Below are 18339 nucleotides of genomic sequence, written 5' to 3' on the forward strand. Positions count from 1 at the left end.
CTTGATTCTTGGCTAGATGAATAGCACTCTGATTGTCACAACTGACAGACACAACTTCTTGTGAAATGCCCAAGTCACCAATCAAGCCCTGAAGCCAAACAGCTTCCTTTACTGCCTCAGTCACTGCCATGTACTCAGCCTCTGTCGTAGACAAAGCAACTGTAGCCTGTAACATAGACCTCCAACTGATAGGAGCCCCACACATAGTAAAACAATACCCTGACGTAGACCTCATCCTATCCAAGTCACCAGCATAATCAGAATCGACGTATCCGTAAACTTGCATCTTCCTCTCTCTCTGGAAGATAAGACCAATATCCATGGAGCCACATAGATAACGGAGAATCCACTTCACTGCTTGCCAATGCTGCTTTCCCGGGTTACTCATATACCGACTAACAACACCAACAGCTTGAGCAATGTCTGGACGCGTACACACCATAGCATACATTAAACTCTCTACTGCACTAGCATAGGGTACCTGCGACATGTACTCTCTTTCTCCTTCTGTAGTAGGAGACATCTTCCCTGATAACTTGAAGTGGACAGCCAATGGTGTGCTAACTGCCTTAGAATTATGCATCCTAAATCGGTTAACAACCTTTTCTATATATTGTCTCTGTGAGAGACACAATCTGCCCTTCTCCTTGTCACGTTGGATTTCCATCCCCAATATCTTCATGGCAGCCCCTAAATCCTTCATCTCAAACTCCATGCTCAATTTAGACTTCAGTAAGTCAATCTCATGTTTATTCTTCGCAGCAATCAACATATCATCAACATAGAGTAGAGATAAATATAAGAAGTATCATTGAGTTTCTTGTAGTAAACACATGGATCGTACTTACTACGTGTGTATCTCTGTTTTTTCATGAATGCATCAAAACGAAGATTCCACTGCCTTGATGCATGTTTCAAGCCATATAATGACTTCTTGAGCTTACACACTAAGCTCTCTTTCCCAACAACTCTATAACCATCGGGCTGTGACATATAAATATCCTCATCCAAATCACCATGCAAGAAGGCCGTTTTGACATCTAACTGCTCGAGCTCCATATCAAACTGCGCCACCAATGCTAAAAGGACCCGGATAGAAGTGTGTTTCACCACTGGAGAGAAGATCTCATTATAATCCACACCTTCCTTCTGTGCATATCCCTTAGCCACTAATCTTGCCTTGTAACGTACACCTGAAAATTTTCCATTGGGATTTGAAGAACCATCTTTTACTGTATAAACCCACTTACAGCCGATCGCCTTCTTCCCATATGGAAGCTTCACAAGCTCCCATGTATGATTCTTATGAAGAGATTTCATCTCTTCATCCATGGCTGCCCTCCACTCCTTACCATGTGTGTCTGACATAGCAAGCCTATATGAAGAAGGCTCATCACCAACTGCCATTGATACATATGAAACATAGTCTTTCAAATAACTTGGTTGATGCTTATTCCTGGGTTCCCTCCGTGTTGCTAAAGATGGCTCACTTTCTTGTTCTTGTTGTTGTATAGGTTCATCTATAGGAACACCCATCTCGACATCTGTATCAGCCCCATCAAAATTAAAATCATTATCATCACCCCCTGTGGATGAAGAATCTCCTACATCTGTTGTAGTACCATCATATAAAGTATCTAAGGACTGAGATGAAGATGGCCCTGTGACACCATGAGATGGTGTCTTTGGAGCACCAAGCTCCACCTTCAGAAAATCATCCACTGTATCACCACTGCTCAGACCCTCCTGAGAATCCCATCCTGTAAATCTATGAAGACTGATCATAACCTTTTCATCAAAGGTAACATCACGACTAATCACAAATTTATGTTCCTCGGGGCACCAAAGCCTGTACCCCTTAACTCCATCTGGATAACCAAGAAATATCGCCTTTTTGGCTCTTACACCTGTCTTGTCATCCCTGTCATGGAAATATGCCAGACAACCAAATACATGTAAATTAGAATAATCTACACAATGACCAGTATATACCTCCATGGGAGTTTTGAACTCAATGGCTGTGGAAGGACTTCTGTTCACAAGATAGCACGCCGTAGTAACAGCTTCAGCCCACCAAACTTTACTCAGTCCTGCATTAGACAACATGCACCGTGCTCTCTCTAGCAAAGTACGATTCATTCGCTCTGCTACTCCATTCTGCTGAGGTGTGGACTTCACTGTGAAATGTCTGACAATACCCTGCTCTTCACAAAACTGTTTGAGAGGATCTTCTTTGTATTCTCCACCATTGTCATAACGTATGCATTTCACCACTTTACCTATCTGTTTTTCAACCATGGCTTTCCATATCTTGAAAATACTAGTGCCTTCATTTTTATGCTTCATGGTGTACAACCAAACTCTCCTCGAGAAGTCATCTATAAAAGTCACAAACCACCTCGCACCGCCCTTAGAAATAGTCCTATTAGGGCCCCAAACATCCGAATGGATGTAATCAAGAATACCTCTAGTGCGATGAACACCCGTGCTAAAAGAAACTCTGCATTGCTTCCCAAAGATGCAATTCTCACAAAAGTCCAACTTGCACGTCTTGTCCCCGTCCAGACCTTTAGAACTCATGTGCCCTAACCGCATATACCATAATTGTGTCTGGTCCATCTGCTTCTAACTCACTGCTTGAGCTACCATAGCTCCACCTGTTTCTGCATTCCCACATAGAAGATACAAAGTCCCATGAAGTTCTCCTTTCAAGATGCATTTGTCGCCCCACATGATTCTCAGGAAACCACCGCCCCCTGCATATCTGTATCCCATGGCATCAAATACACCAACTGAAATCAGACCTCTTCGCATGTCTGGCACATGCCTAACCTCTGTCAAGGTACGAATAGCCCCATCGTGACATCTAATCCTTACTGTCCCCACACCTACAGTCTTGCAAGCACCATCGTCTCCCATCAAAACTGTACCTCCCTTCACTATCCTATATGTAGTAAACTGCTCACGATATGGACATATATGAAATGATGCTCCCGTGTCTAGAAGCCAATTCCCTGCACGAAACTCATTCTGGGTAGCGGTCAACACCTCAGAACTCAAACTGCCAATATCTGTCGCAGCCACACATGAATCTATCTCTGCGATGGATGCACTGTCTAAAGAGTCATTAGCCTTTTTCTTTTCTTCCTTAGCCAAACGCTTAGGACAATCTGCAATGTGGTGACCTGGTTGCTTACAAAAGAAGCAATCCCCTTTCTTGCATTTTCCTCTAGACTTGAAACGATTCTTGTTACCTTGGACCTTTTGTGCAGGTCTACCTCTATTGACATACATACCTTCATCAGGCTTCTCATATGCAGAACTCCTCAACGCCTTATCTTGTAAGGCAGCCACAACCTCGTCATAAACAAGCTTGTCTTCTTTCTCTTTGGTTCCACAAAGATTGTCAATAAACGCATCATAGGAATGAGGTAAACCACACAACAATATCATGGACTTGTCTGTATCATCCAACTTAAAGTCTATATTCTTCAAATCAGTCAAGACCTTATTGTACTCATTGATATTGTCGATTAGGGACTTCACGGGGTCTATACGGAATCCGTAAAGTTTCCGTTTCATGTATAACTGTGTCAATAAGCCTTTCTTCAAGTAAATCTTTTCTAGTTTTTCCCAAAGATCTTTCGCCGTCTTCTCATCCTTGTACTGTTCTGCCAAGCCGGGTATAAGACTCAAACGTATGGTGGATCGAGCACACTCGTCCAACTCCACCCAAGCATCCTCATCCCACTTCTCGAGTAAAGGATCGGGTTTCCCACGTAAAGCCTTTGATTGCTTCACGTTCACCAAGATGTCTCTTACCACAGTCTGCCATTGTGAAAAACTGTTCTTCCCATTGAATTTGACGATATCAAATCCATGAATTCTTGTAACCTTCGATGAACCTGCTGATTCAGTCATTGATTAAAAAAAAAAACAAATATCAAACACACCCCGGAAGTGCTGTGATACCAATTGTTGGGTTTTTGAACCCAACAAAATACAATCGGCGATGACGATTTTACATGAAACAATCAACGCCGCACAGCCCTTCGATCTAGGTCTGAATACCTGCTTAAGAATCACACACGGTATGCAAGATAACAATCACACACAAGCACACAACACAATGATTTACGTGGTTCGGCTATGCCTACATCCACGGGGCGGCAACGGTCTATTTTTTTTTATAGAAAGCAAAGTAGAAGGTTACAACTTAGAAAACCAACGTTTCTGTGTTCTCTAGCAGCCCTCCCCCAAAAAAAACTTTGTTTTTCTTTTTTTTATTTTTTATTAATCTATCTCTACCAAAAAAAACAGCAACCCGTTACTTCTCCTAATATCTCGGCAGGATAGTCACCCACGTTTTTTCTCATGTAAAGATAAGAGAGAGAGAGAGAGACAAGGGAGAAAGAGTTGTGTTGTTGTTGGACTCTTCCAACACCAATCTTTCCCCTGTTTCATAATTCGAGTCAAACTCAACATGTTGGACTAGATAACTAGAATTTATCCATCACAAACAATATTGAGAATCACAATAACATAACCAAAATAACATAGGAACACAACAGTGCAAAACTAAAGCACCGGATACAAGAGCATCTCTTTCAACATGACGAAGCCTTATTTCCGATTTTGGTATAAAGTGGTGATACCAACCTGAACACTCTAGCTTGTTAGCTACAAACTCAACACTACCATCACATTACAATCTACAACAAAAGTATGATAACTTACTTTTCAAAACATAAATGTGCTTAATTAATTTTTATCCAACCTCTAGATCTTATCAAAATAAAAATAAAAAAACTAATAAGAATATTAACAGCTCCCATACACAGAGATTTGAAATCAGAAGGTCTGCACATTTGTACTCCTTGAACAATCCCTTCAGATGACAACCTGTAGAATTCAAAGTTAATCAATTAATTACCAAAATTATAACAATTGAGAACCTCATAACCTACTTATGAATCATCTATCATATTAAATTTAATGGGTAATTTTGACTCGATGGTAGAACCATCCAATTTAGAACTCAACTTGTTTCCAAAATTAGTTCTTAGTGTTTTATGAACTGGTTTGAACAAATGGATCAACTTCAACGGAGTCGGTCTGGTTCAAATAGAACCATAATTTTTTAAAGAACTGTCGATTTGTTCAAGCACTGGTTTAAGTGAATCATTTTAAATTTATAAAATTCTAAATTCTCTTTTCCAAATAAGAATTTGGAAAAGAAAATATGATTTCATCAACGAATAATCCTTTAATAATCAAACCTCAATAATATATATTTAATGTTGTATTTTAGGAGCTTAAATGAAGATAAAATTTAGTGATTAAATTTGCACAATCTTTTTCAATTTCTAATAAATATGAATTGATCGACAAAAATTGAACTTGGATGCCACAGTTGCCCAACCAATACAATTTTTTTTTGTCTAATATAGCACTGGAAACATTGCTTGTTATAGCCATAGTTTTAAAACTCGACTTGAATGTTCATTGAGTCAAGTTGATGACAAATAACTTGACTCAGACGAGTTGACTCAGAACAATTTCTATTGAGTCCCCCCACCCCGCGCCACCCGAGTCACCTTGAAATCTCATTGATCAAGCTGACTCTAGAAAATTCATTTGATACAAATCAATACATTCCCAGAAAATTCATTCTTTCGTTGTCAATGTTTCTTATCGGTCTTGGCCGATATCGTATTGGAAGTAATTAAGCTTAAGCGCCATTGTATTGAAAAATATGGTTGTTTGGTTAACCATCCCCACCATGAACTCTCTCTCTCTCTCTCTCTCTCTCTCTCTCTGTATATATAAATGAAAATGTCTCCCTAAAACAGATTATACTAATCCCTAGAAGGATTATCTCAAGGAAATCTGTGGTTCTCATCTTATGTTAACCTTGGGAATCCCTAGCATCCGTTGATTTGATTCGGAGCCTCAACGGTGGTAGTATTTTGACGGTTGAGAGAGTGCCACATAACAAAACAGTAAAATCTAACCCTATAAATTAGAAGTTCAGTGACTATCTATTTTAAAGCTTTCAATGAACTTAAAGAAATATTTCTTTAATTTTTTGTTTCCAATGTGACACTATCTCAGCTTGGAGCAAATCCGCTGTAGCCAATTTTTCCTAATGCCCTCTTTATCTATTATCAAAGGTTGAGGGTGTGCCACATCATCAGTACAACTTTGTCCAATTATTTAAATTTAGGAGTTCAGTGACCATCCATTTTCAAAAACTTAATTATTTCAAATATGATCTAAACTAGAGCACAAGAGGATGAAGTGATTATTTTTCTTCAATGTGATGTTCTATGGACTGTGGAAGAAGAGCTACAAGAAAAATGTATAGTGAAATTTTTAGTGCAATGACATTTCCCTTTAAGATTTAGTTTATTTCATCACTCTATAATAAAACAATTATATTTCTAAGATGTGTATTTTTGTTATCAAAATACTGTTCATTTCAAATTATTGCGTTTTGGTAAATTATTATTATTTTTTTTTTAGGTTAATCTTGTTAAGAGATTTAACAAATTCCATTATGCTTTAAGATAACTAAGGGTTAGTTTGGTCTCCAGTGTTGTATTCTTGAGAGTTGAAGTTTTAAAGTTTAGTTACATTGAGAGGTAATAGCAAATCTAGTAATTGGGTGCATGTGAGTATTCAAGCTAGAGTTCTAGAGAACTCCCACTCTAATTATTTGTCAATTTACAATGTATTTATATGATACATTGTAGGTTTTTCAATGAGGTTTGTATAGATGCAAAAGCTTGCATTACCTTGGGATTTGTGACAATACCTCGCGATCTTCACTCATCATGTTTTGGGTGTGTCTACTATAACACCTCTTCAACACCGAAGTCAGAACCTTAGTACAAAAATAATATAAAATTTAAACGGGAAGAACTCATATCCTTTAGTACATATGTTCTTATATTTATATAGATGAAACCTTAGAATCCCTTTAGATTTTTTTATTGATTTTACCCTTATCCAATTTAGAAAGTAGATCTTAATTGGTGATTTGGGAATGTATTTAGTTAATATCTCATTCTCATACATTCCTTTTTCATTGGGACTTTCCCTCACTAAGATTTTAATCACTTTTGATCTAATCCCTGATTTTTAGGAATTTGAACTGATAAAACGATTATACTATGCATCATTGACCCAATATTTTCTTGACCAATTGAGACTCGAATCCATTTTTGGTTTGTGACCGAGTTATCAAACTTACCCTCAAATGAATTCACTCGGATCTACATATCTCACTCGAATCTTTAGATGCCATGTGTCCCCCTTTGGTACTCAATGAAAAATATCCTCCACGGTTCATTTTTCCTCCAAGATTGAGTAGTACATACAGATCTATGGGTCACTAGTATGATTTCTCTATATATTATTTATTTTCTTGTATAGATCTCTTCCACGAGTTATAAAAGAATAAGAATTATGAAGAGCTAATGATTTACAACTTTGCGAAATTAAGCGTTTTAATTAAAAAAAATGGAAATATAGCAAGTTGGGTATGTGGTCGATTTTCAGCCACCAACTCTCTAATTTAGGTTGGGCCATAGTGTGGCAATGGAGTCCAACTTTGAAGCGGCCAGCCCGCTTCAAAATTTGAAGGAATCTTCTTGTTATCAACCACATGGTGTTTTAAATTTATTTCATGGCCTTACATTTTTGTCAAAATTTAAAGGGGAAATTATCAAAAAAATTCAAAAAAAAAAAAAAAAAAAACTATTTACCGAAACAAATCCAATTTTTCAAATTTTTTAAAAAAGATACAAAACCGGTCTTTGAAAGACTAGTTTTTCTCTCTCCTCAATTTTTTCTCAACACTTTCTCTCTCTTCTAATATTTAAAAAAAAAATGAAATTTTTTTAAAAACCGGTCTTTGAAAGACCGATTTTTCTCTCTCCTCAATTTTTCTCAACACTTTCTCTCTCCTCTAATATTTAAAAAAAATGATTTTATTTTTAAAACCGGTCTTTGAAAGACCGATTTTTCTCTCTCCTCAATTTTTCTCACCCCTTTCTCTCTCCTTTATTATTTTAAAAAAAAAACGAATTTTTTTAAATACCGCTTTTAGTTTTAAATATTTAAATATTTATTTGAAAATTAATTTATTTTAAAATAGAAATAATGGCGCTTTTAGTTTTTAAATATTTAAATATTTAAATATTTATTTGAAAATTAATTTATTTTAAAATAGAAAAAATCAATACAAATATAAAAAAAATTAATTTCTAGATTTTTTAAAGATTTATTCGATATCTAGAGTTTTAATTTTAGTATATTTCTATATAGATTCTCGTTGGATTTTTTAATTATTAATTTTTAATAGAATTTATTTATTAAAACCGGTAGTTAAGTAATGACGTTTTTAGTTTTTAAATATTTACTTGAAAATTAATTTATTTTAAAATAGAAAAAATCAATACAAATATAAAAAAATTAATTTCTAGATTTTTTAAAGATTTGTTCAATATCTAGAGTTTTAATTTTAGTATATTTCTATATAGATTCTCGTTGGATTTTTTAATTATTAATTTTTAATAGAATTTATTTATTAAAACCGGTAGTTAAGTAATGATGTTTTTAGTTTTTAAATATTTACTTGAAAATTAATTTATTTTAAATTAGAAAAAATCAATACAAAAAAAAATTTTAATTTCTAAATTTTTTAAAGATTTATTTGATTTTTAGAGTTTTAATTTTACTATATTTCTATTTCTATATATATATTTAATAAGAATTAATTTCTAGAATTTTTATTATCAAATATATATATATATATATATATATATATATATATATATATATATATATATATATATATATATATGGGTCAGGTTCAAGGGCCATATGAGAAAAACATATGTAAAAACTTTGGTTTTTAATAAAATTTTAAAATATGGGTTAGAAATTTTGGATTGAGCTGATTTTTTGTGAGGATGATCTCTATGATGGGAAGATCATCCAAAAAAAAAAAAAAAATCAGCCCAATCTGAAACTTCTAACCTCATTAAAAGTGATTTAGAATGTGGACCGTTGATTTTTTACCAATTTTTATACTAATTTGTAAATCACTTTTGACCGATTTAGAAGTCTCTGATTGAGCTGATTTTTTGTGAGGATGATCTTTTCATCATAGTGACCATCCTTGCAAAAAATCAGCTCAATCCAAAACCTCTAACTCTTATTTTGAAAAACGAAAGTTTTTTCATATGTTTTCTCATATGGCCCTTGAACCGCTCCCTATATATATATTTGATAAAAATCAATTTCAAAATTTTTAAGAGACATATCCGCTAAATAAAAAAGAGATTTGTTAATTTTTAGATTTTTAAGAGACATGTCCGCAAAATAAAAAATAGAGTTGTTAATTTCTAGATTTTTAAGAGACGTGTCCGTGAAATTTAAAAAAATTTAAGAGACGGTATTTAAAAAAATTCGTTTTTTTTTTTTTTTTTAATAATAAAGGAGAGAGAAAGTGGTGAGAAAAATTGAGGAGAGAGAAAAACTGGTCTTTCAAAGATTGGTTTTTAAAAAAAAGTTCATTTTTTTTTAAATATTAGAAGAGAGAGAAAGTGTTGAGAAAAATTGAGGAGAGAGAAAAATCGGTCTTTCAAAGATCGGTTTTTAAAAAAATTTCATTTTTTTTTTAAATATTAGAAAAGAGAGAAAGTGTTGAGAAAAAATTGAGGAGAGAGAAAAACCGGTCTTTCAAAGACCGGTTTTGTATATTTTTTCAAAAATTTGAAAAATTGGATTTGTTTTGATAAATAGTTTTTTTTTTTTTTTTTGTATTTTTTTGATAATTTCCCCAAATTTAAATACATCCTTGGATGAGAGTAGACCACTAATTATCACCTTGTGTGGTGGAGAAGCTATTACAACAAGAATGCATGTTTACCTTAAACATAATGACACCATAGTCTCTTTTAGATATAAGGAAAATATTATTAATCAGTGTTTTTATCTAAAAATCAGTGACAGTAAGTATATTTCGATCAAGACGATAACTTGCTCACTGGTAATGGTTTAGGTTTATTGCACGGGACTAGATATTTTCAATAGAAACTTCATAATAAAATATATGGGTGAAGTAACTATAATGATTAGACCTAATTTGAAACCAATCTTGATGAATGATAGAATTTGTCTCAAAAAATATATATCGAAAGATTTTTAAAGAAATTCAATATGTGAAACTATTTAGCTATTGATATTCCAATTGTAAGAGGTGATGATGTAATAGATATATGGCATTATATGCATCTCCATTGTGGGAAGTTAGATATAAGACCTACCAACAATGTTACAAAATGATCCTTGTGAAAAAATCGCAATAGCAAAGATAACACAAAATTTATATTATAAAATTTAAAGTTGATTCCTTTTCTGTGGAAACAGACAACTTAGGCTGCCTCACCGATTTTTATTGGTGATGATCCAAAAAGCCTTGGTGTCCGACAGAATAGCTGAATAGGAGTGCTTTTATTAACACGCTAAATCTTACTTATAAGACACCAATTCGTATGTATATTAGTTTCAAAAGGATTGGTGTGGTGCAAGTAAAAGTCGCTGTGCCAATAGAATCTCCCCCTGAGATAGTTAATATAGAGTTTCTATAATCTATGTTGGGAATCCCTAGGAAATATGTCCACATTTCAGCAATTTGATGGACAATGAACCTCCAACAACGATGGAGGCTAGATAGACCCCAACCCATAAACTCATGCTCTGTTTACACATTCTCCCCTGAAGTTGAAATAACTCCTTCCAAACCTTAGATTTTCAAATTAATTATAAAAACTACTTTTCAAAAAAAAAAAACTCGTTGTCATAATCGTTTATTTGCACTCTTATATAATTATAATAACATATAGAGTCGTGCTGAAATGACCTCAACGGGGATACCTTGACGTGGTGGCGCACATGTTCGTAAATGCATTTTACTTATATCTCGGAGAAAACACATCTATGAGCATATGCGTGCCACCACATCAAGATGTCCCCGTGTGTCCTCCACTAAGGCCACTCCAACATTAATCTTATAATAATAGCAGTCTAGTAGTAGTAGTGTTGAATGTAGTTGAACACAAAATGTTAAACATTTTTTATTTATTATTTATTTTTAAAAATAAAAATATCCTCATCTATTTTTATAAATAATTAGAGTTTGTGCATGCCCATCTCTTTAGGGTTAAGGGGATAAAGGAGAAATATATATATATATATATATATAAATTTGAAGAGGTATTATTAAAAATAACAATTGGGGTTAATGATCTAAAAAAGAAAAAAATAACAAAGTTAGAGACATATTATAGGAAATTGGGAGAAAAGGAAAAGACAATAAAGTTGAAGAGGTAATTTTGTAAAATGATAAAAGAAATAAAATAAAATTAGGATTATTTTTAGAAAGAGGAAGAAGAGAAATTTTGTGGGACCCACTATTGTGACCAAGAGAGAGACCAACTATTGTGTTTTATCATAATTACATTTTTAAATATCCCACATTCTCATTGGCCCATGTGCATTGCAGGGTATCCAAATTTACAGAAATACATACATTTTACCCATGTTGAGATAATTTTCAATACACATAAACCAATGAGAATGTGGTATCTCTCTAAGGATCTTCAAATGTGGGTCCCCGAAATCGCGCTCATTTTTATTATACAGATACTCATAGTAGGTTTTTCTCTTTTTTTATCCACAAATATGTTCTAAAATAATAACAAAAATATGTTTTGACATTTGATGAACATTATATTTTCTAAAGAAAATTTACACAACCAATGTATTTTTTTTTCAAATACTCTGAAATCATGGACTGGCAACTCATGGATGTAAACTTGCACGATAATTCGGTGTTGGGAGAATAAAACTTGCATGACTTGTAGTCTTGGGAAAATATATTACAAATTCAATGCCTCACACATACTATAATATTATTTCAAAAGGTATGTACATAAGATGCGATACGCACATACATTAGTGCCAATTGGTCTCTTAAATGAAAACCAACACACAAACAATGCACCTTTAACCTTTTGGGTTTAACTGAATATTAAAGCAAATATGTAGAAATTATGATTAAACAGGCAACAACAAGACTACTATCAGGCTCTATCATTCCAATTGTGAAATTGGCTCAACCAATAATGAGAAGACTCGATCCTTTGTCTCTCGATCTGGAACACCGTGCCCATCTTGGTACATGCACTGAGCAATTCGAGCAACGTTTACAGCCGTTCCTATAAAAGTTTGGGAGAAAAGGGAATCATCGACTCGTTCTTTATTCATCTTCTTCCATGAATCACTGATTAGATGTGTAATGTGTTCACGAGCAACTTTCTCGGAAACACCAGTTTCATGCATGTAACATTGGACCGATTTTGGTACATCACCCCTTTCAATCTCGGCCTACAATAGAAAACAGAAGTACAATTTTTCAGTAAAGGAGTCTAACTAGTACACTATAACAACATATATTGAATGTTAGAAAATGTGGTTTATATACCGTAGAAGTTCCCAAATCATCAGCAAGTCGGAGAATCATGGATGACCAACATATAAGATCTGGAACTCTCTCTAAGAATTCTAATGACTCCTTTTTTATTTCTTTATTTACAAAGAAAAAAGTATGAGCTAGTATGACATATCCCGATGATGAAATCAATGCATTATTTGAGTACTCATCGAGTGTGGGTGTATATTTGTTGTAATACCACTTTGCCTCCACTAAGTAAGATTTGCATAAATCCGCCCACTGAGATAAAGTAAAAAATTATTTGAAAAATTATAAACTCATGAATTATAAAATGATTGAAGATGTAATATTACCACTTTCTTTAGGTATGGTATGATGTCCCAACCCTGTTTCTTAAAGAGTATCAATAGCCATTTCATTAACGGTATTGTACAAAGATAAGAAACATATCTTCATATAATTCGGAAGTCGTTCAATTGTGTTAATCTCCCATCTGTAAATACCAATCAAATTTGAATTACAATGACTAATTAAGACAGTAAAATGGCGTGTTAGGTAATTAGAACATATATTAATTATATACGCACCTCTCAACCGCCTCAGTAAATTAATTATCCCTCCACCACCTGAATGCATGACAAAGAAGAAAAAATGAGCATATATAAGCTTAACCATTCTTTGTATAAATCAAACGTTAGAATTTAAAATTTGAAAAGTTGAAGAATGGAAAGTGTTATAATTTAATTAAACAAAAAATAAATAAATAATCAAAATTATTGCGAAAAAGTTCAGATCTGGCTTTTCATTATCTCCACAAATTGATCTAGGAGTAATTAAGAAAGAAAAATATGGTTCCAAAAATAATGGTTTGAACCACAAGCTTAAAACTTTGATTTGACCCGAACATCCACCAAATCAAGTGAAAAATATATTAAATTATAATATCTAAAAAATATGTCTTAATATTTTAAAATAAATAAAATATTTATTTTTCGTTTTCTTTAAAAATATAATGATAGTTGAATAACTTGTTAAGTTTGTAACCCAGCTAGGGGCATTTTCATTATGATTCAACAAGTTGATTCCATTGAGTTTGGAGCTGAGTTTGGCAGGTTACAAAATCATATTATGAATTGACAAGTTGGTTCCATCTAGTTTGGAGCTGAGTTTGGCAGGTTACAAAATCATATTATTCATAGGGATAATAAATGTTACAAACTATTCGCAAATTAGATAAAAAGTGATTTTGAAAATTAAGTGTTTTTTTTTTTTTTAAGAAAAAGAAAAGAATTAAAGGTTATAAAATTGTGGCTAGAAAAGAATTAGGGTATTTTAGTGTATTAAAAAAAAAAAAAAAAAAAAACATACCATTCTTAAGTTGGGGATGTATGATATCTTTGGCCAATATTCACCACTCTCCTTTTCACATTGTTCCTCTAGCAATGGACATCCGTAAATGGAGAGAGTTTGAAGCGATGTGGGCAGTCCCTCCTTTGGCAAGGTCGCGAGTCTTCTACAACTTCCGATAACCAATTCTTTAAGGGAGATGAGGTTTTTCAATCCATCTGGCAAGAAAGTGAGTTTAGGACAATCCTCTATCTGTAAACGTTCCAGAGAGCCGAGGTTTTTGCAATATTCATCATCCTCTACCAATGATACCAACTGGTCACAATGAGAAATAGTAAGATGTTTGAGTGCTTTTAGGTTCTTGAAAGACCCATTGGGTATTACCATTAGATTTTTTAAAAAGTCAATTGTCAAGGAGGAGAGAGAGGTGAAGTAAGACGGAGAGCTTAATATCCTCTCATTGCAGCCCATCAACTTTAACTCACGAACAGATGTTAAAAATCTTGGAAGAGCAATCAAACTCTTACATCCACTAATTTGAAGTTTACCAAGGCAAGGGAAACAATCTTCTTCTTCTTCTTCTTCAATGCCACCTTTCCATTCTACTAAATTTGGGAATGAATTGATAGAAAGTTCTTCCAATGATGGAAAAACAACCTTAGTAACCATGATGCCATCAACAGTAAAACCCTCTAGACTAAGTTTCCTGAGGGAAGGTAGTTGCCAGAGAGGAGGGAGGGTTTGGCATGATGTACACCACCGTAAAGAAACAACCACCAATTTGGAGAATGAAGGATGCCCTATCCAGCTCGGAAATCTTTCACCATTGTAAGAAGTGATATTTAGGATTCTGAGATTACGGTGAGGTTGGAGACTTTCAAGTACTTCTTCCGCAACACTTGGATCAATATACCGATACCACCGAAGATACAGTTCCTCAATGTATTCTTTATTTTTCAATATGGTCTCTTTCGCATTGACCACATTTTCAAGCTCTGAAATCCACAATTGACCTCTGAGGTTAATCAATTTCATCAACTGTCCTATCTCACGCCCATTCTCTTTACCAACAATGTAAGTTGGCAGTGTTTGTAGACATGTTAATCCCCCAATTCCCTTTAGTGTCGAACTAATCATACAGTGCTTGTCGAAGATAAGATGTCGTAGGTTAATCAAGTTTCTTGTGTCCTTTGGTAACTCAACCAATTCACCACAGTGACTAAGATCTAATGTCTGCAGATTATGAAGGCTGCTCACTGATTCAGGTAATCTTTGTACCCTGGTATAAGAGAGATCAAGGAATCGTAGGTGTTTCAAATTACCAATTGAATCAGGCAACTCTGTGATTCCTGTCTGACTCAAATCCAACACATGGAGGAATTTAATTCGCTGGAATAAATTAGTGGGGAAACTTATAGTTCCAGCTGCTCTCTTGGATACTAGTAGAGTGTGTAGCCTTTCGCATTGAAGATACGGCTCAAAGATTGTTAGATCATTTTCATTATGATTGATGCATGAAGAATACCGAGCCTTTTCAGAAAAATGATTTAATTTGTCATCCTCCTTTCTAAAACATTCACCTTCCGAAAGTGACTCTGCTAGATCATGAATCAGATCATGCATCTTGTACCTCAATCTACCAAGCCAATCTTTCATCTCATACTGGAAGAATGACCTCCATAACAAATCATCAAAGTAATCACTACCCACATCTTCCATTGCCCTTTGCCCCACTTCGGATGTAATAAAACCTTCCGCCATCCACAATTTAACTAATTTATCCTTGTCAAATTCATAATCCTTGGGAAATATGCTACAATACAGGAAGCACTGCTTTAGATGTGAAGGCAAATGATGATAACTCAATCTCAGAGCAGGTAAGATATCATATTTTCCTCCTTGTGGTAATTTCCATATTTCACTCCTCAAAATGTCATTCCATTTCGTTTCTTCTTTTGTACCTTGTAACAATCCTCCAAGTGTCTTGACAGCTAAAGGCAAACCCCTGCACTTTTTAGCAATTTCCTTGCCAACCGCAACCAAATCTTGATGTTCATCCCAGGTACCCTCAGTTGGAAATGCCCATTTTCCCAGCAATAACAAACAAACTTCATCTGACAAAAGTTTCAAGGAATAATGAGGAATAGTGCCCATGATCTGAGAAACTTTTTCACTTCTTGTAGTGACAATAATTTTACTCCCCTTTGCTCCACATCGCAAGGGAGCTCTTAGGATTTCCCAATGGTTGCGATCTTCATTCCATACATCATCTAATACAAGAAGAAATTTCTTCCCACTCACTATTTTCTGAATTTTTTCAGTAAGTGAGGTCAATTCCTCATAATTAGATGATTCCTTGGAAATATTCTCTATGATTGCCTTTGACAGTCTTTTCAAATCAAAATCATCGGACACACAAACCCATCCTCGTAGTTCGAAATGCTTCTTAACGTTTTCGTCGTTGTAAATAAGCTGAGCAAGGGTTGTCTTACCGACTCCACCCATACCGACTATGGGAATAACAGAGAGCTCCTTTGAAACAGACCCATCAAATACCAACAGATTTATTAACATCTCCTTATCATTTTCTCTAGCGAGAACATCTGATTCGTGCACCAAGGAGATGGTTTCCGGTTTCTTCCTGATCACTTCTGGTAGCTGCGAGCCTCCATCACGAAGATGAAGATCATTCCTTTCTTTTGCAATCCTTTCTAATTTCTCATTGATGTCCTTTATCTTATGACTTATCTCACGTCGAAATTGAAGTGATTTTAAAGCCAAAGGATTTTCATGTTCATAAAGTGACTTTAAACCCAAACATGAAAAGAAGGAATTGCATACCTGCTTCCACTTACTAGTTTGATTTTCATCTTCATAAAGTGATTTTAAACCCAAACATGAAAAGAAGGAATTGCATACCTTCTTCCACTTACTAGTTTGATTTTCATCTTCCTCCAATAATTTAAATCGTAAAGCTTCGGTTGCAAACTCGTCCAAGACGTCTTCGGCATCCCAAGCGACATCTTTAAGCTTTCTCATCCAATCCCTCACCTGGTTCTGGTTCGATTGGATTTGCTTTTCCTCGGCATCCTGAAGAACGGATTGAATTGCTGACAAGTAACTTGAGAGTTTGTCCAACTCGTCCTTAACACCCCATACCAATTCAAACTCTTTTACAATTTGTGAGCCAAGCAGCTGAAATACAGGTTTTAGGAAAGCAGATGCAGCAGATTCTGCCATGTTCATCATTATGTATCTTTTTAAGGAATCTCTCAAACAGATAGCAAGTGGCAACTGATGATGTTTGAGAAGAAGAACCAGCTTTTCACTTTTTTTGTTTTTTTTTGTTGGGGTGTGGTGTTTGTTTTGCATGCAGGGGCGGAGCTAGCAAGGACCTGGAGGGGGAAATTGCCCCCACAGAACATCAACTAATTACGTGCCCCCGTTTGTCCGCACACCCTCATCCTCAACTTCCAACTTTTAGACCCCTTCAATTTTTTTTTTCACGACATTGCCTCTTGACCAAGCCTTCTCTCATATACTAATTGAAAAGGACCTAAATATCCTTTTCTTCAACTTTTAATAAAAAATCACTGAATTTCTCCCTAAAATCATTCATCTTGTCTTCAAGTTCTTCAACTTTACAACTAATCATATTTTCCTCCCACTACTAGAAAATCCTAACTCCACCCCTCGGTGCATATGCTTAATGAAAGATGAAGGAAAATAAAACCTCAATAATTGAGGTGGTGGTGGGACATAGTATACCATCAATTATTGCGAGTAATTCTATTGGCACCACAGATTTTACTTATTACAACTTGACTAAATTAAATAAGTTAAATGATAGTAGAATTCTCACTTTAGTAGGAGAGAAATAGGTCGGATATTTTTCTCACTTTATTTTTAGAGTTGAGATTGTATATATAATTCTTATTTGTTTTATGGAGCTTAATGTTGTATCCTTAAAAAATGTGTATATTAATAAATTTGCTATGACATTAGGACTGCAACTTGGGCTGGCAAAACTCAAACCTGCTAGGTTGAACCTCACATTGGGACATAATTAGTTTGGGTTTGAGTAACAAAGAAAAAAAAAAAAAAAAAAAGGCCTGACTCAAATCGGGTTGGGAATAGGCATAGGTATCAGTCAACCCGATTTGTCCGAACCTAAACTTAATATGATTATAATTTAAAAATGTTTCTTATCTCGACTTTTTTCACATTTATAATTCATATTTGAATATGTATGTTTTTGTTTATCTATATATCAAAACTAATATGTGATTATTTTCATTAGACAAATAATTATTTTATTATTAATTTTTTATTTTAAATGTAATTATATATTGTCATTCAATGATTATATTACAACTTTAAAAAAAAATTCCTTGAAAATTACTACTATTAATATAAAAAAATTATTTTAGTTAATCTTATTATTTCTTCTCTCTTTATTTGCTTAT

At 34.3% G+C, this 18339-nt stretch overlaps 2 protein-coding genes across 2 annotated transcripts; both read right to left on the reverse strand.

Annotated features, from left to right (window-relative positions):
* Nucleotides 1-11959: 11959 nt before the first annotated feature.
* LOC147391978 (putative disease resistance protein RGA4) lies at nt 11960-17184 on the reverse strand. Its single transcript, XM_086459769.1, has 5 exons — nt 13895-17184; nt 13114-13152; nt 12880-13019; nt 12557-12805; nt 11960-12459 (listed from the first exon to the last, which is right to left on the reverse strand). The coding sequence occupies exons 1-2, from the start codon at nt 17120-17122 to the stop codon at nt 13138-13140; spliced, it is 3243 nt and encodes a 1080-aa protein (XP_086315895.1). The 5' UTR covers nt 17123-17184; the 3' UTR covers nt 11960-12459; nt 12557-12805; nt 12880-13019; nt 13114-13137.
* Nucleotides 12166-12595, reverse strand: LOC147391979 ((-)-alpha-terpineol synthase-like). Its single transcript, XM_086459127.1, has 2 exons — nt 12557-12595; nt 12166-12459 (listed from the first exon to the last, which is right to left on the reverse strand). The coding sequence occupies exons 1-2, from the start codon at nt 12593-12595 to the stop codon at nt 12166-12168; spliced, it is 333 nt and encodes a 110-aa protein (XP_086315253.1).
* Nucleotides 17185-18339: the final 1155 nt, after the last annotated feature.

The sequence above is a fragment of the Akebia trifoliata genome, chromosome 11, assembly GCF_017979445.1.
Source record: "Akebia trifoliata isolate Shusen 1 chromosome 11, ASM1797944v1, whole genome shotgun sequence".
In the NCBI taxonomy this organism is placed as follows: domain Eukaryota; kingdom Viridiplantae; phylum Streptophyta; class Magnoliopsida; order Ranunculales; family Lardizabalaceae; genus Akebia; species Akebia trifoliata.